At 45.2% G+C, this 21,024-nt stretch overlaps 1 protein-coding gene across 1 annotated transcript in view; it reads left to right on the top strand.

The window, feature by feature from the left end:
* Window positions 1-19,775, top strand: part of PHF19 (PHD finger protein 19) — a 37,992-nt gene extending 18,217 nt beyond the window's left edge. Inside the window, exons 5-15 of the mRNA XM_028715685.2 lie at window positions 167-267; window positions 1,414-1,562; window positions 3,134-3,229; window positions 3,484-3,552; window positions 5,926-6,046; window positions 8,243-8,310; window positions 8,668-8,838; window positions 11,281-11,362; window positions 12,883-12,968; window positions 13,551-13,649; window positions 14,507-19,775. Coding sequence (XP_028571518.2) covers window positions 167-267; window positions 1,414-1,562; window positions 3,134-3,229; window positions 3,484-3,552; window positions 5,926-6,046; window positions 8,243-8,310; window positions 8,668-8,838; window positions 11,281-11,362; window positions 12,883-12,968; window positions 13,551-13,649; window positions 14,507-14,855 — 1,391 coding nt within the window. The 3' untranslated portion in view covers window positions 14,856-19,775. The remainder of the gene's footprint in view (window positions 1-166; window positions 268-1,413; window positions 1,563-3,133; window positions 3,230-3,483; window positions 3,553-5,925; window positions 6,047-8,242; window positions 8,311-8,667; window positions 8,839-11,280; window positions 11,363-12,882; window positions 12,969-13,550; window positions 13,650-14,506) is intronic.
* Window positions 19,776-21,024: the final 1,249 nt, after the last annotated feature.

The raw sequence follows: 21,024 nt of genomic DNA, 5'->3' as shown, positions 1-21,024 counted from the left end.
AAGTGTCTCCGGACAGCGCTGGCCCCCGGCCTCTAGAGTGAGATGGGCGCACAACCCTAGAGTCTGTCAAGACTGGCCCATGCGGGCAGGGGTACCTTTACCTTTACCTTTAACCTTGTAGAAAGTGCTCAGCCTCTTGACGTAGTTGCAAAACTTTGCCTCTCAGGTTTTCACCAGCAATGCCATATCCCAGCGGTGAGCAGCGATGAGAGTTCCTTGGATTCATCTTGGTTTTGTCGGAGATGCATCTTTGCCCTGGCTGTACGGGTGAGTGATAGGATTCAAGGAATGCTTTCTGCTAGCTCTCGTTTCGGGAGCATACAATCTCTGGGCAGATGCTTCTTTATGGATGCCCCTATGTGAAAACCTAGCAATTGCTAGTGGTGGATCGAACCTAGTGTGCTGTCTCTGCCAGAGGACAGCCAGAATATTATTATTTTTATAAGTCAGACCATTGATCCATTCAGTTTAAGCATTGTTTATGCTGACACCATTTCTTCAAGATCTATTTCTCTCTCTCTTTAATTTATGTACTGATACGTATTCAGAGATATACAAAATTGCATATCCACCACAAAGTATCATTTTATAATATACTGATACAAACAGCTACTTAATCTATAAAAGAACGTAGGAAGAAAGAATACAGTGGTACCTCGGGTTAAGTACTTAATTCGTTCCGGAGGTCCGTACTTAACCTGAAACTGTTCTTAACCTGAAGCACCACTTTAGCTAATGGGGCCTCCCGCTGCTGCCGGAGCACGATTTCTGTTCTCATCCTGCAGCAAAGTTCTTAACCTGAAGCACTATTTCTGGGTTAGCGGAGTCTGTAACCTGAAGCGCATGTAACCTGAAGCGTATGTAACCCAAGGTACCACTGTAAAAGACAAGACACAGGAAAACCTAAAGAAAGAAAACAAGAGAGATTAAAAAGTATTAGAGAAAGAAAAATGGCTTCAAACAGGGGTCCTTCCTGGCCCTGCCTGGATATGGAATCTTCTGCATGCAAAGCAGGTCTCTTGTCAGTGAGCGCCGCAACCCCTGGGTCGGCCACGACTGGACCTAATGGTCAGGGGTCCCTTTACCTTTTATTGCTGAATCAGCTTGTTAGGTCAGCTCCTTAAGACACAGGTGATAAGCGACAATTCTTTCTACTCAGCTCCCTGAGCAAATCTTTACTCATAACTTGTGACAGCCACAGAACGTTGGAGTGACACTGAATGTTTCTCCCCAGTGGAGGCACAGAACCTCACAACTCACTGGTCCCTCCCCCAGAGTCATTCCACCATCGGCCCACCCCAGCTTTGCTCAGCATCCCGGTCTCTCCCCCCTGCCACCTTTCATCCTCTATCACCTGCCAGTCCATGACGCCTTTTTGTGGTCTGAAACTCTTGCTGCTTTTTGCCTCTGCAGAATGGTGGAGCCCTGAGGAAAGGCACCATTGCGAAGACGCTGCAAAGGATCAAGATGGTGCTGTCCTATAACCTGCAGGAGCTGGAATGGGACTCCCTCCACAGAACCAATCACCAGCAGTGTTACTGTTACTGTGGCGGCCCTGGCGAGTAAGAGAAACCGAAACGAAAACAAAGGTGGCACCCAGGAGAGGGGGGCATGTCTGAGGAGATGGAGCTTTCTGAAGACCTCTGGCAATAGGGAGCAAATCTATCCTGCCCTTTTCTTCTGTGGGGGGTCTTCCTTTGGAGATTTAAGCTCCTGAATCATGTGGTGGTCCACATCTCCAGGGGTGCAGATGCAAGCTTTAAAATGTGTGTGTCTTGCACAGCTAGCTAGCTAGATAGAGAGGCTTACCTACACCACGACTGGGAAATGACTGGCCTGGGGTCCCAATGTGGCCCTCCAAGCCTCTCTGTCTGGTCCTTGGGACTCTTTCCAGGCCACACCCCTTATGGGCCCTGCTTTGCACTCCCATTGTGTTTCTGCCTGGCTGGAATCACAGAGTCATATAATTGTAGAGTTGGAAGGGACCATGTGGATCATCTAGTCTAACCCCCTGCGATGCAGGAAACTTTTGCCCAATGTGGGGCTCAAACCCTCAACCCTGAGATTAAGGGTCTCATGCTCTATCTATCGAGCTATGCCCACTTCAACCTGCTTTGCAGAAATATAAATCAGTTAAATTGCAGATGAATAGTGGACCAGTTAAATTAAATAAGTTACAGCAGTTAGCAAGTTTCTTGGCTTTTAGATGAATCATGTGTGTGCCACTGGCTTGGAAGAGGCATCTCTTGCTGATAGATGATGATAGATAGATGATAGATAGATAGATAGATAGATAGATAGATAGATAGATGATAGATAGATAGATAGATAGATAGATGATAGATATAGATAGATAGATGAATGCCTCTTTTAAGATGGTGCCTACTGCCTGCAGTTTTTCAGACTTGCACTAAATTGGGAACACCTCATATAAGAGCCTTACTGGATCAGGCCAATGGCCCATTTAGTCCAGCATCCTGTTCTCACAGTGGCCTACCAGAAGGTCTAATGGGAAGACTGCAAGGGATGAGCACCATCTTCATTAATTCAAAGCAGAACTCATGTAGCTGAATGTTGGAAGACTCAGGACAGATAAAAGTTGCACACAGTCAAATTCTGGAACTCACTCCCACAGAGTGCAGTGATGCCCACCAAGTTTGATGGCGTTAAAAGAGGATTAGACAAGTTTACAGAGGAGATGACTATCAATGGCTACTAGCTATGATAGCTATTCTGTGGCCACTGGGAGAAAACAGGATGCTGGTCTAAATGGGCCATTGTTCCAGGAGGCTTTTCTCGTGTTTTTCTGAGTTAATTCAGACTTCCTCAACCTGGTGCTCTTTAGATGTTAGACTACAACTTCCATAATCCTTGCCCATTGGCCATGCTAGCCTGGGCTGCTGGTAACTGGGAGTCCAACAACAACTCGAGGGTCCCAGGTTGTGGAGGACTGATTTAATCTAACTCACCAGTGGGGTATTTTTTTTTCCAGCCCAAAGGCCGCAATTCCTCATCAGCATCCTTCTGGGAGACCCATGCTAGTACTGTAGTGGTGGTTGGCAAACTTGAGTAGGGAATACTCCACAGGTGTTGCAACTCTCTCCTGTTCCAACCAAGTTTCTTTCCCCTCCAGGTGGTACCTGAAGATGCTGCAATGTTACCGCTGCCAACAATGGTTCCATGAAGCCTGCACACAATGCCTTAGCTGCCCAATGATGTATGGAGACCGGTACGTCTTTCCCTCACCTTCTTTGGATTGCTGTGTTGGGGCCCCCCTTCTGAGGCTTGGAGGAGAATGATAAAGGGAGAGGGCCTTTCCGGTGGTGGCTTCAATCTGTGCAATGTTCTCCTCAGCCTGGTACTTTCACTGACATCTTTTTTTGGCTTCATACCTGAGCAACACCAGGTGCACCATGCTGCTAATCTGAGTTAAATAAAGTTCTGCTTGTTCATTTATTTGTTTTTGGTTTTTTTAACTTTCAGGTTTTATGTTTTCTGCTGCGCAGTGTGCAACCAGGGCCCAGAGTACATCAAACGTTTGTCTTTGAGATGGTAAGGCTGAAGCAGAATCACACTCTCAGCGTTTATTATTGTGATGTAAATCAGCTGTATATAAGCAGCAATATTTATTTTCTATTTTTTCATAGAATATTTTATTTGTAGTGAAATAAATACGGTTCCAACAAAACTTGTAGAGCAGTGGACCACCCTTGCTTGGTTCTATAAACTCATCCTGAGTGCTCCCCCCACCCCGTATAAATCATTATTCAGAAATAATACCCCCCCCCCACTACGGAAGACAATAACATAATAAAATTCCAAACGGTAATAATCAATTGCACATTCATTCAAAATAAAACAAAAACTATTTAGTTTAATTAATTCAGCAAAACTGATGAACTTCATCCAGTGGTCCTAGCTTTTCAAAGTTTGATAGTCATTTTCATCTCCAGAGCTCTGCTACTGCTGCCTTGCCTCTTAACACCCTCCTAAGTACTCCCACTGGTCCCCTTGGAGGTGGCACTACTCACTTTTGGGAACCCCTGCTGCAGAGTGTGACATGCTTATATCATACATACGTACATACATGTTGTTGTTTTTTGTTTAGTCGTGTCCAACTCTTTCCTGTCTTCCACTGCCTCCCGCAGTTTGGTCAAATTCATTCTGGTAGCTTCAAGAACACTATCCAGCCATCTTGTCCTCTGCTGTCCCCTTCTCCTTGTGCCCTCCATCTTTCCCAGCATCAGGGTCTTTTCCAGGGAGTCTTCTCTTCTCATGAGGTGGCCAAAGTATTGGAGTCTCAGCTTCAGGATCTGTCCTTCCAGTGAGCACTCAGGGCTGATTTCCTTAAGAATGGAGAGGTGTGATCTTCTCAAGAGTCTCATACATTTTATTTATATGCCACCTTTCCACAGTCAAACCATGCTCAATGTGCCTTACAACATGCAAAAAGACATTACTGCAACATAACAATAGTAGTAATAAACAGTAAATAAAACATCAAAAAACATAAACCTCAAGATCTTTAAAAAAAAGATACAAAAGCCCCCTGTTCACCTGCCCTCCCAGGCCAGGTGGAAAAGACCTGCAAGGCAATAGCATATAAGAAGAAAACTGATCAGGGACACTGTCAGATAAGTAGATCATTGAATGCATTGCCAAGGCTTCAGCTGTCTGTGAAATGGCCTCCTCATAAGTAAGCATGAGCAGTCAGAGATAATAATAATAATAATAATAATAATAATAATAATAATAATAATAATAATAATAATAATAAATTTTATTTATATCCCGCCCTCCCCAGCCGAAGCCGGGCTCAGGGTGGCTAACAACAATAAAACAGTACAAAGGTACAACATAAACAACATTCTAAAATCATTCATTATAAAAATTAATTAATTCAAGCCACTAGCAACCATTGGGCCAGAGCTCTGCGAAGATTGCCGAGGGAGGGAGTCAGGCTGTGCCCTTGCCAAAGGCCTGGTGGAACAGCTCTGTCTTGCAGGCCCTGCGGAAGGATGTCAAGTCCTGCAGGGCCCTGGTCTCTTGTGACAGAGTGTTCCACCAGATCGGAGCCACAGCCGAAAAAGCGCTGGCTCTAGTTGAGGCCAGCCTAACTTCTCTGTGGCCTGGGACCTTCAAGATGTTTTTATTTGAAGACCGTAGGTTTCTCTGTGGGGCATACCAGGAGATCTACATTAACTCCACTTCTATTTACATTGTTGATTTACAGGCACTTATCGAAATGACCATGTTTAGTATGAACTCTAACAATCCTTCTGTGTTGCGTTAGGTGCTTGGAAAGTGCCAAGGTGTCAGAGGTGTCCTTTGGAGTCTTTCTTATGGGAGGCAATCTGTAAACTGGTAGCGGTAAAGAACATGGCAATTATGCAAGGAGCAATACCTCCACTGCATTTAGGGAGGAGGGAGAAATTCGATTCAGGTCTTGCTTAAAGGTGAACCTACCTAATCCATGCTTCCCAAAACAAAATGGGAAGTGAAACACTGCCACCTTCAGAATTTGCTCTGCTCTGAAATTTGCAATGCAGCTCTCCTGCCAGGTAATTGCGTGCAAGAATTCATATGCTGGAATAAAAGCGTGATTAAGAATGCACATGTAAGTGAAAATAGACTCCTGGAGCTACAATCTCTCTGGGAATAGAGGTTGACTGCTAAACCACTCTGAAAGTTGTAGCTCTGTGAGACAAATGGGGGCCGGCTAATAACTCAACAAACTCCCAGGATTCTTTGGCAGAAGCCATGACTGTTTAAAGTAGTATCACCGGGCTTTAAATCTATGGTGTTAATGTGGCTATAGTCTAATATCTGCATAGTATTTATGCAAGCAAAATCAGGATGAATGGTCTGTGAACAGGTCCTCTGCAGGAAACCTTGGTCATTCTGTTTCCTTTTTTTCATGCACAGGGTGGATCTCGTGCATCTTGTACTCTACAACCTGGGTGTCCAAAGCAAAAAGAAATACTTTGACTTTGATGAAATCTTGACCTTTGTCAATCAGCGCTGGAACCTTCTGCAGCTTGGGAAGGTAAGTGGCAGAGCTGTCAAACCAGTAAAAGCAGGGCCATGGAACGGGTAGCCTGCCAGATGTTCCTGGACTACAACTCCAATAACCCCTGAACTTTGGGCATGCTGGTTGAGGTTGATGGGGGTTAGAACCCAGTGACAATCTGGATGGTCAAAGTTTCCCACTTCTGCATTGAAAGGAGGAGGGTGGCAGAGTCACTGAGAACTTTGCTCGGTTCCATTTACAACTTCAAAGCTGGAACTTGGGCTCCACCTTGTGGTCATAATCGGAATGTTCACTGGTATAAGTATATATGTTGCCATTTCAATTTAATATAAACACAGTTTGAATAAAAAATAGTAAATAACAGTAAATGCTAAATTAATATTTTTTGGAAACAAGGAGCTGTGTGCTGTTCAGGTATTCAGAATCTCAGCTTTTTCTTTTTTTAAAAAGTCGCTAGCCCTCAAGGAACCTGCGAATGATGTTTGGCCACGCTTCCAGAAACTGCAGAAGCCACTTGCAATACATCTCCCCCTTTCAGCTTCCATTGGGGGAAGGCTTGCAACTCAGTGCTTGAGCACATGCATTGCATGTGGAGACATTTTCAAGCCCAGTCACTGACATTTCCAAGTAAGATTGAGGAAGACTTCTGTCTAAAATCCTGGAGGGCTGATGGCACTCAGTATCATACTGAGCTAGATGGGTCAATTATCTGACTCTTCATAAGGCAGCTTCCCATAGCCATGATGTGTAAAGCCTTGCATGCCCCCCCCTAGCAATATAAAACTTTTATTGATTTTTTAAATTTTTAATTAAAATAGTAAGGCTTCAAATGAGCTAATAAAATATCACAACCAGGCTGGCTTATTCTTCAGGCTTCAGTGGGACTTAGGCTGCACCAGCGCTTTTTTCCTAGAAAAAAAAGTTTCAGTACTCACCAGCAAGCTGGGGGAGGGGCAGTGCGTGGGGGAGGGGTGTGGCGTGATGCCAAGGCTGGTCGATAAGGGCAGATTAGCTGCTTTACACTCCCTTGCCTACCTGTCCACCTACCAGGGTGCTGCCACCCAAGTGAAGAGACCTTCCCTGCCTGGCTTTGGGTAGGAGGCAGTAGGGTTCCAGGATCTTGTCACAGCATCATGCCTCCTTCCCTAAGCTGGGCAAATGCTTCCTGGGCTTGGGGAAGGAGTTGCGATGCTCTGACAGGGTCCGAGAGCCCTCCCGCCTCCTTACCCTCCCCAAAAGGTTGTGATAAGTAAAGGTAAAGGGACCCCGGACCATTAGTTCCAGTCGTGGCCGACTCTGGGGTTGTGGCGCTCATCTCGCTTTATTGGCCGAGGGAGTACAGCTTCCGGGTCATGTGGCCAGCATGACTAAGCCACCTCTGGCAAAAACAGAGCAGCGCACGGAAATGCCGTTTACCTTCCCGCTGGAGTGGTACCTATTTATCTACTTGCACTTTGACGTGCTTTCGAACTGCTAGGTTGGCAGGAGCAGGGACCGAGCAATGGGAGCTCACCCAGGTATGTAGGGTTAGGACTGCAGCCTTAGTCACGACCAACTTTAACTGGGTTGGGGCCTAAAACTCTTGGATTTTCACTTACATCCAGATTTTGTTGGCTGCCAGGTGCCCTCAGCCCCACTGCCCAACATGGCCAATGATCAAGGATGATGGGGACCCACAGAGCCCCTCATCCCTAACACCTTTCCGGTGCTGGCCCTGGTCCTAAGAATTCCCTCCCGCGGAACATAGAGAGCTGCCTTCTGCTGCTTAAAACAAATGGTCCATCTAGCCCACCACTGTTTACACTGACTGGGAACAATTCTCTGGGGTTTCAGACACGGAGATGGCAGGGATTGAACCTCAAACCTTCTGCATTCAAGGAAGCTGCTCTCCCACCAACGTGCATTTGGCCCCTTTAAATGGGCCTTTTCTTTGTTCCAGTCTGCTTCCAATTGATGATGCAGGTCCCTGTTTTTAAGCTAGCAGCTGCTTTTTTGTTTTATAAATTACTCCAAACTGTCTGAAATGTTTTATGCGGGCTGCTGGTCTGGAACACGTTGTTTGTACTTTGCTGTCTGAGTTTTAATACTTGTGTTTTTATGTTTTAAATGTTATGATGCAGTTTGAGGAAGGCTGCCTTGAGAGGGCTTCTGACCCTTTAAAGCATCATTTAAAAAGAAATTGAAAATAACTAAGTAAGTTCTTCCTCTCAGCTGAAGAACACTCCCGTGGCAGAGAGAGCCGAACACCTCCTTAACGCACTAAACAGCTACAAAAGCAGGTAAGAGTAATAAAAGGGCTGCTTCTCCGCATCACTTTTATTGTGTTTCTTGTAATCAACATCTTTTGGAAAGTCATTCCTGATGCCAATTTCCATTTGGTTGACCTGGAAGTCAGAGTTTGGAATGGAAAAAGGTGAGATAGTCATCGCATGGAGGCAGACAAAAGTCTCGGAAAACCATTTCCCAAAATGCTGCCGAACCTGCAAGCGAAACGCTTTTAATTAAAAGCACAGAAGACATTACAAGTGCTAAAAACATTTTGCCAATCCGCAACCGCTTTAAATTTGCATTTTCTGGGGGGGAATCACTACCAATTGAAAAATCAATACCAAACTTTACTGTCTGCTGCCTTTCAGATTTCTGAGTGGGAAGGAAATCAAGAAGAAGAAGTGCATTTTCCGACTGCGGGTCCGGGTCCCACCAAGCCCACCAGACAAACTCTTGCCAGGGAAGGTCCCAGGGCCGGCTGATGCTAAACCTCCTGAGCCGAAGGAAACAGAGAAACCCAACTCCTCCAACCAAAGCAGGTCTGCACTTGAGCAGGGTGATGCTTGTGACCAGAACTGTTTTTCATACATTTCTGTATCTCACCCTTCCTTCAGGGAGCCTTCTGAAAGACATATTGAGGTAGGCTAGGCTGAGAGATGACCAGTGGCCCAGGGTCACCCAGTGAGTTTTGCGGCCCAAGGGGGATTTGAATCCACCTTGTCTAAGTCTAGTACTCTTAACCACTACACCATACTTCCAGGCAACAGAATGAGTAAGCCAGCCAGCCATCCCTCCCTCTCCCCCGCCTCCAAAAACCTAGCAGGATGTTTTGTTCTGTGTAAAAATATTTATATACAGTACTGCTGTTCATTAAAAGCTTACAACAATTGCACAGAAAACCATGCAGTAAAAAACATATAACAGGTTCACTGCTGGCAAGCGGGGCCAGGAAATTTGTGGGCCATTTTGTAACTGTGAAGCCAAGCAGCGGATAACTATTTTGCAGGGACCAAGGTATGAGGTGACCAGGACTGGGTAATATCTGGTTTACAGCTAAATATGGCAATATATGACAATGTTGGAAATAAGGTGGGGAAGAAGCAGCAGCAGCAGAGATACATCACTTAGCCCTACCAGAGGAGAGATGGGGGGCTTCTTTAAATGGGTCAGTTGAGGCACAAGAAGCCTTTCTGCGCCTCAGCTGAGTGAGCCCCCTTGTCGCTCTTGCTCACATGAGCCGGGGGTTGGGCCTTCTTTAAAATGGGAGAGCATAATTGGAGGGGGGGGGACAGACAGAGACAATTGCACATCCCGCCCCCTGCAAAAGAGGAGAAGCAAAGGGTATGGACACGAGGGAGAGAAGGGGAGAAGGGAAGGAGGAAGGGAGCTCAGGAAAGAAGAGGCTTAAACAACAGAGCAAGGTTTATTTCATTGTTTTTTTGAATTCAGAATAACCCCATGGGGGAAAAAGAGGCTTCCAGCATCTGCCAGCCTGCTTGTAAGAAAATCTCATGGCATTGTAGCCAGAGGAAAGTTCCTGGTCTGTGTCTGTGTTGTGGTTTGCTGCCATCTGCTGGATCTAACAGATAAAAGGAAGAGCAGACAAAAGCATTCTCTGGCTTTGAGCAGTTTATATTATAGTCAGGGCAAATATTCTGAACCAGTTATTACGATGTGGATTTCAAACCAGTCTTCACTTATCTATCACCATATTGTCCAGGTCTACAGGTGCCCCTTTCCCTGTGTTTACTCTAGGATCATGAATGTCAGAGGAAGGCTATAGCTTAGTGGCAGAGCACCTGCTTTGCATGCAGAAGGTCCCAGGCTCAATCCCTGCCATCTCCAGGTTGGGTTTGGAGATATAATAATAATAATAATAAATAAATAAATAAACAAACAAATAAATTAAATAACTTTTATTTCTACACCACCCTCCCCGGCCAGAGCCGGGCTCAGGGCAGCTAACACCAGTAAAATTAATAAAAACATAATAGGGGAAAAAACCCAATTTAAAATACAGGTTAAAATGCAATTTAAAATGCAGCCTCATTTTAAAAGTAGCCCATAAATCAAAACCGTAAGGGGAGGGAAACATAAGGGTCAGACCAAACCAAAGGCCAGGTGGAACAGCTCTGTCTTGCAGGCCCTGTGGAAAGATGTCAAGTCCCGCAGGGCCCTAATCTCTTGTGACAGAGACTCCATGTCTGAAACCCTGGAGAGCCACTGCCAGTCAGTGTCAATGAGAGATCAGCAACTGGTGCTGCTCCCAAGTATTGTTGGACTTCGACTCCCCTCAGCACTACCCAGCATGACTAATGGACAAGGATGATGGGAGTTGGAGTCCCACAACATCTGGAGAGCCAACCTTGGAGCTTCCTCTGTCACTATGAATAGCTACTATTCCCTGCTTCCAAACCTAGAATCCCTTTATGTGTATTCAGTCATCAGCATTATCACTGCCGTCCTTTTAATCTTACTAATTAGATTTCTTACCTGCCTTTTGCCATAAGGTCCCAGGGTGGGCTACAGCAATTTAAAAAGTACAATAGTATTTTTACTATTGCAAATTACAGTCACAACAGTAGGGTGCACCCTATATATATATATATGTTGAAGGCCAGGGTAAAGTGGCGTGTCTTTAGCATATGATGGAAACTATGTAATGAAGGTTCCAGCTGCACCTCTGTGGGGAGGGAATTCTGCAACTTAGGGGCTGTTGCAGAGAAGGCCCTCTCTGAACTTCTGAGGGTGGTGGAAGTACTAAAAGGGTCTTCTGCCTGTTGATCAGAGCAGCTGCAAGGATCTTTAGGGAAGGAGGTTATTTGGATATGCAGAGAAGGAATGGTGCAAATCTTGCCATTTTGCCCAGCTATTACGGAGGTGAAAAATGAGAACGCAACCAGCATGGGAAAGAAAAACCAAACACTTTACATCAAAAGTATACTAAATCTGTCAATTCTTCCAATATTGTTTTTCCACAGTTCGACACCGCACAGTGTACAGAAGAAGAGGAAGAAGAAGGGGAAAAAGTCAAAGTTCCTCTTGGATGATGCGATTCCCAGTGTTAGTTTCTTTATTTTTATTTTTTGAAGAAAAGAAACTGCCCCTCACTCAGCTCCCTATGTGGTTCTTTGTAGATTTCCTGATTTACTCAAACCAGAGTGGTTGAATAATGGTTTTCTTCTTAGCAGCAGCTGATGTTCTTGGGCTGTTCACGGTGCCAGTTAGATATGCCCTTTTCCAAAGCACCTCGCTGCATTTCCACCCCAGCATTGCCCTGCTTCCATAGTCAGTCAGCATCCTATGACCATTGAGCATGCTCAGCCCTCATTATACTTCAGCATTCCGCATAAAAACAAGTGGAACCTGCAGTAAAATGTTGCAGCGTGGAGTGCTTCTGTTCAGTGTTCCAGTTACTCCGTTCAATTTCTTTTCTTATTTGGTGTTCCATTCCCCTTGCCTTCCAGCACTCAGGCATCATTCCATGCCTACTCAGCATGCTTTCTCACTGAGCTGTTTATGGGTTCCTCTTAAGATTCCCTCTTACCCAATATTTTTCATACTTCTTCAAATATTTCAGGTTCCCCTGAGCTTGCTGTTATCCCCCTCTTGTGCTGTTTTGGTCATGTAAAGATCAGTGCTCGGAGAATGAGCTTGCTATTATTAGCATACGGGACAGCGCCACCACTTTGCCTGGCACAGTGCAGAATGGTGACAATTCAGCCCCCTGCCTCGAGGAGCTTACACTCTAAAATTTGACACTGGAGATGACAGAGGGAAGGGGCGGAAACAGGAGGCAAGCAAGGGTGAACGGGAAGAACATGTGTTTGGTCTGATTGCACGTATGTGAGATGTGTTTCAGAATGGGATGGGGGCTTGTATGTTGCACCAATGAGTTCACAAGGGTGGGGGGGGCACTGGGGAACAATTTTAGGGGAGGCAGAGGCTTCAGAGCAGCAGTTGGCTTGCTTCTGTTTCAGGCTATTTAAACCTGCTGTTAAGGCACAAAGGGTGGAGGAATCTAGCTGAGAGAGAGAAAGAGAGAGCGCTGACCTTTGGCCATGCTATACTTCTTGAGCACTGGTCAGGAACCTTTTGGCTTGTGGGCCTGATCAGGCCCACCAGCCCTCTCCCCCACCCCCATTTGACCCAGCAGGCCATTCCAGCTCAGCTCTGTGCACCTGATACTGCATGCAGTGTCAGGTGTGGCTGGGTCAAAAGGGGGTGGGTTGCAAGCACCCACGAAGTTCCATGCATGGTGCTTTGCATGCTTTGCAACCAATCAGATGGTTAGTGTTTGAAAAGCTCTGGAAGGGCTGACTGTCGGCTGTTTGGTGGCAACTGCAAAACACCATGCCTTTGTTCACGTACACACACAAAAAGGCACACCTGATGTCACTATGACATCTGGATTGGCAAGTGGGCAGCCCCATCCATCTGTTAAAATTAGCCCACGAGGAGTGAGAGATATAAGCGTCCTGTCTGCCATTGAAATCAAACACCTAACCTCTCTGCTTGATAATATGTGTATATATTTGTAATGGAGGTTTCTGTTTTGTCATTCTTCACATCCCGACTCTCAGACTGATTTTGCCTCTGCTTGGAGCACAAACCATCACCTGGCAAGCATCTTTGACTTCAATGTGGATGAAATGCAGAGCTCGAAAAGGTAACAGTTGTCTGCTACAGGACCAGGCGAGGCTTGGAGCAAGGCTAATGGAAGGCGGGGGGAGGCATAGCCCAGGGGAAGACCACATGCTTTGCTTTTATTTACTTTTTAAACTTATATCCTAGCCTTCCTCCCAAAGGAGCCTAGGGCAGAAAATAGATCCATAATTTAAAAGCAATTCCCAACCCCCCAAAACGTTAAAACGTGCATAAAATAATTGCAGTTTAAAATACCCCAGAAGCGTTTATGATTAAAAACGTTGTTCCTGGGTACCCAAGAAGAGTATGATTGATGCCTGTGTATGCCACCAAATGCCCAGATAAGCATGAATGTTTTCAAATTCCTCCTGGAAGTTGATAATGATGGAAACAGGTGCATATCTTGCAGGAAGGCTTTCCACAAATGTGTGTGGAGAGGTCCATTCCAAGGTGAAAACTTGGCAAAGCAAGGTTTGCAGACACTTGTTCAGAAGCACTCTTTTATATGATGATGACATACGCTGTGTGACAGAGCCTGTGCTTAAGCTGTTGCTCAGTGCAGTTTGACTGTTTCCCTGCTCACGCTTTCATGCTTTTTCCCCAGCGGAAGCTCGAGCCATAATTTCTTTTCTGACGTGGATATGGCCACGGATGCTGCCAGTACTTCAGGTTCAGCCGCAACCAGTGTGTCCTATGAAACAAGGTGGGAGGCCAGGGGCTATCTTATGTTTTCGTTTTTGCGTTCAGTGTGGGCTGTCTGCTATTTACTTTAAAGATGGCGCTTCACACCTGCTGTTTTTATAAGCACGTCTATCTGCCTATCAAAATGCAACATGTATATGTACTTGCTTAAGAGTTACGCACTTACTTAAGTGGGACTCATAATTTGGAATGTATTTAATTGATTCATTTAACGTCCTGTGGCCCTCCAGATACTTATATGTATTTATTTGTAGAAGTATTTCTAGACCACTATTCTTGAAAACATATCAGAGCAGTTAACAACAGCCATACATAAAACCATACAATAAAAACCATATAACAGTTTTTAAATGGGGGATCAGCTAATTATTATGGAAAGATGTGTTCTAAATTTGGAGGGGTTATGGGAGCTGTAGTCCATCTGGCGGCCCAAAGAGTCCCCATCTCTGTTCCAAACCATCTGTCAGCTAAACAACCACAGCTGTAACTTAGCAATATTATTCTAATATTTATTCCCCTTCCTCCCCTTCCCCTCCCCTTTTTATGAAGATTACCCACTTTGGGATCCTACAGCTAATTCCCCCCTCGCTGGACCAAATAGGACTAATTTAGCTAGCTAGCCCTGGTGATCATCTAATGTTTATTGGATGGATTTCCCCTCTAAATTGATTTTTGAATTCTAAATTTATTGTTATTCACGTTTTATACTGTATTTTATGCTGTTTTTGTTGTTGCATCAATTAAGTGTTTTAAATTTGTTGTTAGCTGCCCTGAGCCCGGTTTTCTGAGCCGGGAAGGGTGGGATATAAATAAAAAAATATTATTATTATTCTAATAATATTATTACATATTACCTAGAAGGAACCTGGGCAGCCGGAAGCGTAAGATGACATGCAGAAGCTACACAACTATTGAGACAAAGCAGAAATGTGCGGAGGGCCCCCAGAAGGTCACACCTGGGTGCTCCTCAGAAGAAAGTGAGGCAACCGGGGGCCCAGATCGCCCAGAGAACCCCACCCAGGGTCATGCTTTCGGGAGCCTGAATGAAGGCAACTCATCGTCCTACCTCAGATCATCAATCAACAACTATTTTGGCGCTGCTGGCAGGATGGTGTGTGGGGAGAAGTACAAAGTGTTAGCCCGTAGGGTGAACCTAGATGGCAAAGTTGAGTACCTGATAGAATGGGAGGGCACCACCCCCTACTGAGTGTCTGGGTGGTTTGCCCTTGAGAAAATAAAGAGTTTGGGGAAAATAAACTCAGAGGAGTCGTGCAATCAGATGTAAGCTATGTTATGCTTATTTTGGGCACTCTGGGGTGGGGTTTGGGTAATACTTTGATGAGGTGCCTTCAAGTAGGCTTCGTTGAAAGAACGATTTTTGTAAGCTACAGATCAAATGGAATCATGTTGCTTTGTAACACTGCTTCTCTACAAGGCTGAGGGAAGGAGTGAATGGGTACAAACAATGTATTTTATTTGTCGAAAGAAGGACAATACCTGCCATTTCCAGAAGGACTCTTCTCTTTCAAACGTGGTGACAGGCAGAGAGGGAAACTGCTGCTGCCATTTTGGGATGGGACGAAACTGTCCAGGTTGCTTAACCAAGCAGGGGTGGGTCCTTGTTCTTGGCAGGGAGGATGAAGTGACAGAAAGATTTAAGAATGGGGGTGGGGGAAAGATCCACCCTCCACCCACAGAAGGCAAGTTTGATAAGTGGGCAGTGTCTCCCACTGGTGACCTGTTTCTTGCCAGTGCAATGATCAGCTGATTGTTGGGGAATTGCATAACTCTGGGTGATACTTTGCAAGCCCTGGCCAATTAGCATCAGTGCCCACAGAGCACAGTGCATTGTAAATACAGCTGATTGGCGGTGCCTGCAAAAAAAGCTTTTAGCCCAGCCATGCTTTTAACTGCCCTGCATTTGATGTCGGTTCAGGTTAGCTGGGCGCCAGCCAAAGCTGCTTTTAGGCTCCAGTGTCCCTTGAACCCGCTTATCTATGCTATGCATTTGAAACTGGTTCAAAACCAGTTTTGACAGCCATAACTCTCCTCTGCCCAACTTTGCGGGTGGTAGTTCTGAGAGGCAGTGAGGGAATCTTTGCTGAAGGTTCGTAGTCCCATGCAGGACTTCTGTTCCTTAGTTGAGAGTTAAACTGGTTTAAACTTGTAGAGTTGAGGTGACATTCAATAAGAGATTCGCTTAAAGCTTATCTAACCCCTTGGCTGTGCTGAGGGGACTAACTGGGATATATGGGAGAACAGGGTATAGTTGGTCAGTGATGACAGAGAATCACAGAGCTGGCCATCTATTCCAATCCCCTGCAATGCAGGAATCTCAGCCTGTGAGGGCTGTTGTGTTGTGAACAGGGCTGGATCTGAGGCCCTAATCTACTGAAGGTAATGGGGCCCTTTATATGTCCAGCTGTCCTTTGTCAACAACCTATTGTCACTGTTTTTTGTGTTGAATATATGCTATATTGTAATTTATGGACCTAATAGATATCTAAAGCCATTTGCCACTGTTGCTGTATGTAAGTTTTATTTTTTGGAAATGTACATCCAGTTTTCCCCCCTTTATTTTTTTTTGGGGGGGGCCCAAGAGAGTGGGGCCCTAAGCTATAGCTTATAGTAAATCCGGCACTGGTTGTGAATGTGCTTGGTTGCTGTGAATATAACTGGCTGACCCTGCATTTTTTGGAAGACCAGGTTCCATGTGTTCTGTGAGAAAATGGCAGAAATGAGGCCTGGTCTACATATCCAGGAGAATGAGGTGGTAGAACTTTAATGTGGTAGGATGGACTGTAAGATAAAAAAGGTAAAGGACCCCTGGACAGTTAAGTCCAGTCAAAGATAACTATGGGGTGCAGCGCTCATCTCGTTTTCAGGCCGAGGGAGCCAGCATTTGTCCACAGACAGCTTTTCAGGTCATGTGGCTGTACCAATACAGACTGCAAGACAGGGGGATGAACACATGTTTGAATGCTTCTCCATATGGAACAATTCCATCCAAGCAGAAAGTTAGAATATCAGGGAGTCAAGTTCTTAGCCAGCTAGTTTTCTACTTATGGAGAGATATATAGAGGGGAAATATAGATATAGAACATATGGGATTATTTTTAATGGAATTCACTCTATGCCTGCAGTGGTCCAGTTAATTCTTCTGCCTTGCAACTGGACCACTCTGATTCTATTGTGTGTGTGCAAGCAAGGCCTGAGATTATAGCTCTGATATGTATGTGCAATATGACAAGTCTTTGAGCTGGGTGGCCAGGGAAAGAGGAGGTAGGGAGGAAGAGGCAATAATAATAGACAGGTAGAATCAACTGGGGGAAAACATTCCATTCTGAGCATCCTACAAAGATTCAGGTGGAAGCAGGAGGAGAATTGGGGGTGAATGTGGCGCAACCCAACCTCTTGTATGTCTGAAGCTATATGTGTGAAAGTTGATGGTATTTGCTTATATAGTCATCCATGAAGGTAAAGCAGTATTAGCTAGGGCTGAGCCAAAAGTCGCCCCTCCCCTCAAATATGACACCTTGTCTGTAGGCTGAAAAGTTGGGACTCTTATCTGATTTTTGTGGTGGGGACCATAAAGTTTGCCAGGCAACTGTGTTCCTTGTTGCTGCAAGGAGCCATTTTTCAAACCAGCAGTTCCTGAGTGTGGGAAGAGGAAGCCTGATTTGGCTTCAGATGTCATTTTTCAACCAACTCTCATTGCTTTACATGGTGTTGTGATGAAGTCAAATCAGAGTGATGGCAGGGGGCATTGCTGCCTTTGCTCTGATTTGGCTTCAGGTGTCATAATTCAGCCAATTAATTCATTAGCCTGCATGGTGTTATTATGGAGCCAAATCACAACGAGGCAGGAAGAATCAAATTTATTACTTTACTATTTGCTTGCTCTGCAGGAGGGATGGTCTGCAGGATTTAACTTTGTTCCGCAGGGCCTGTAAGACAGAGCTATTCCACCTGGCTTTCAATTTGAACTTAGCCTGATATTTTATTCCCCTTCCTCCCCTCCCCCTGCCCTTTTTTTGAAGATTACCCGCTCTCCCTTGGTCTCCTCGCTGGCCCAAATAGGACTAATTTTGCCAGGTAGCCCTGGTGATCATCTAATGTTTATTGGATGGATTTTCCCCCTAAATTGATTTTTGAATCCTGAATTTTTTGTTATTCAAATTGTATGCTGTATTTTATGCTGTTTTTTGTTGCATCAATTGAGTGTTTTAAATTTGTTGTTAGCCGCCCTGAGCCCAGTTTTCTGAACCGGGAAGGGTGGGGTATAAATAAAAAAATATTATTATTATTATTATCAACTGCCAGCCTGTGGGTTGGATCTGGTCCCTGAAGCAATTTTTATCTGCTCCTTGGCAGTCCTAACCAGTTTTAATCAAATAGTACACTAAAAGCATGTCCACACTTTCGCTCATATGAAAAGGGGTCAGAAATAAAGCGATTTGGCTTCGTGTTGACAGCACATAAGCTAGTGAGGTTTGGCTGAGCAATGGTGTCTGAAGCCAAATCTGAGTGTAGGCAAAGCTTCCTCCCTTTGATCTGAGTCAGCTTCATGAAGACACCATGTAACCAAATAAGATTTGGCTGAGCGACAGCATCTAAAACCACATGAGAGCAATGCAGTCCTAGGCAAGTCTACTTGGTGGTAAGACCCATTGGGAGGTAGTCAACTAAGTTTGATTCGGAGTAAACCCACTGAAATTAATGAGCATGACTAAGGGAGCAATTGTGTGTATGGGAAGGTGGTGTAAAGTAAGCCAGATCCAAACTCTGTTCGGGAGCGAGGCTACCACTATTTGAGCCAGTCTAAGCCAAAGCACAGGGGATAGGAGGCTTTAAAACAGAGTTTGAGTTTTGCCAGCTTACCTTACGACAGTCTGCCAGGTCATGTGACCAAGCTGTCAAATCCTCCCTGCTGACACTGCCCCCCCACCCTTGCGGAATGACCCCTTTTCAGGTCTCATACTAGCTTAAGATCCACCGTGCGCATTTCAGCTGGGGTGAGGGACTGGCTGAGCTGGGGCTGGGGGCTTATGCCAGCATAGCCCAGCCGAGCCAGAGATCAGCCACATTGTAGTCTGATGGATCTCGGTGGATCTAGGGTTAGGGTTCTGCCCTAAACTAGGACCATTAACTTCAGTAGGTTTATTCTGAGGAAAACTTACTTTTGGAGCTTCCTCCAAAAGAAGCATGTTTAGAACTACAGCCTTGATATGAACATATTTTATTTTCAGTGTTGTCTGGCATCCACTGCCCACAGTGGACCTCATTGTGCTATTAACTGTGAACCACTAGGCGGTGCTAATGTTGTTATGGAGCCAAATCACTGATGACCGTCCTGTTTGTGCGTCTAAACACACGTCTGGCTTCTGCACCAATGTCTGTGGGTTTAATAATTCAAGTGCAGGTGTGACAGAATGATCTCTGTCAGGGATTTTAAAACAAAGCAGGGGAGAAGCACCGCCATTTTGGAGTTAGCTGAGCTCCCTTCAGTTTCCAACAAGGGTTCTCCATCCCACAAGGCTCTCTCGGGAGAACACCTCTAAATTCAAATACAGGCCATATTCATGTGGATACCACTTTAAATGGCCATGACTTTCCCCAAAGATTTCTGGGAGCTGTGGTTTGTTAAGGGGGCTTAGAGCGATTAGGAGACACCTATTCCTTTCCCAGAGCCACAGTTCTCAGAGCGTTCAACAATTAACCCCTCTACACAGGGAACTCTGGGAACTGTAGCTCTGGGAAGGGGAGGGGAATTGCCACTGACACCTGAGGTTTAGTATGCACACCATTCAATATACTCTTGACTACGGGGAAGATTTGAAAAGGGGACATTTCCTCAAAATGAGGGAGACCAAAAAAAGAGACTTGCTTCTGTCTCCTAGCATTCTCCTTGACAATGAAAGGCACAGCCAGTGCTATTTTTGAAGAAAAAGAGGTGCTGGAATTCACCATGAACGGCACCTTCATTCTTTTAGAATGGCAATGGCACCCACCTGAGAGGTGCCAAAACTGAGTTCTGGCAAGTTCTACCTGAAAAAAGTACTGGGCACAGCATTGTGGATGACACATTGAAATGACCAAGCACTGACTTTTGTTTTGTTTTGTTTTGTTTTTTTGTTTTTTGTTTTGAAGTTAAGAATCTGTTATCATTACCAGTAATTTGCAGAGAGATCTGAATGTGGTTGCATTTGCACGTTTCTCATTGCACGATTTAAATCTAGGCCCCACAACAGAGCAGACTAATCTGCCATAGTGGGGGGGGGGGGAGGCGGGGCTCTAAAAATATCATTCCCCCCCTCCCGAGGGATTTTCTCTCTCTTTTTACATTAGCTTGGATTGATGTTCTTAATGCTTCTGTGCACCTTCTTATTAAAACCAGAGAGAGAAAAGATTCAGTCTTTCAACTTGCTGCTCTTTAATGACTGACCTTTTGTTTTGTTATATTCAAGTTGTAATTAATATGACAGATGTGCTATTATTATTAAAAAATAAAGTGGTTTGTTGTTTTTTCAACTTCACCACGGCATTCGTGTTTCTTGGGATGGAGACGGTTCTGCCGCACAAAGCAAAGTGAGATGTTTGGCAGAGGTGATGGATTTGGGGGTGGGGATATTCACAGGGGGGGAGACCAGAAGGGAGGGAGGAGATCCTGGGTTGAGCGGGGAGGAAGGGACAAGGCAAAGGCATAAACAAAGGGGAAATGTAGGCCAGGGTGGGGTGGGGGAAGTGGCAAATGTGGCCTTCCATGCCTCTCTCTCTGACCCTTGGGATTCTTCTCAGACCCATAGCTGTCAACTTTCCCCCTTTTTAAAGGGAAATTCCCTTACTCCGAATAGGATTCCTCGCAAGAAAAGGGAAAAGTTGACAGCTATGCTCAGACCACGCCCTTGTTTCATAACGTGAGTGTTTTTGCCTGGGCACAGTATGTCCTCGAGCTTGATAATGCATCTTGCTTGCAGGGATGGAGGACACAGGAGGATATTTGTGAGTGCACTTAGAAATTAGCCGACTGCACAAAGATGACATTTACATTAATTGTTCCATCCATTTTTGCATCTGGCCCTGTCCACCAGTGGCATATGGCCCTCGTGAGGTTGCCCACAAGGGCATGTAGCCCTTGAGCTGTGGTAGACAAAGGGCAGAGAAAATATTCCCCTGCGTGTTGATGGGACTCTGCTTCCAGTGACGATGGGAGCTTTAGCATGGCAATATCTGAAAGGTTTCAAGATCTCTACCCTTGTGCTTCAGAAAGCATTATTCAGATGTTAGTTGGATACATGTGTTTCTTGCCCAACACTGGCAGGCACGGAGATAGTTCATGGGCTACAGAATTTAAAGGTGCCATAAAGGGTCTGAAG

This window comes from Podarcis muralis, chromosome Z (genome assembly GCF_964188315.1).
Source record: "Podarcis muralis chromosome Z, rPodMur119.hap1.1, whole genome shotgun sequence".
NCBI classification, from domain to species: domain Eukaryota; kingdom Metazoa; phylum Chordata; class Lepidosauria; order Squamata; family Lacertidae; genus Podarcis; species Podarcis muralis.
This window is presented reverse-complemented; position numbering and strand designations above follow the sequence as displayed.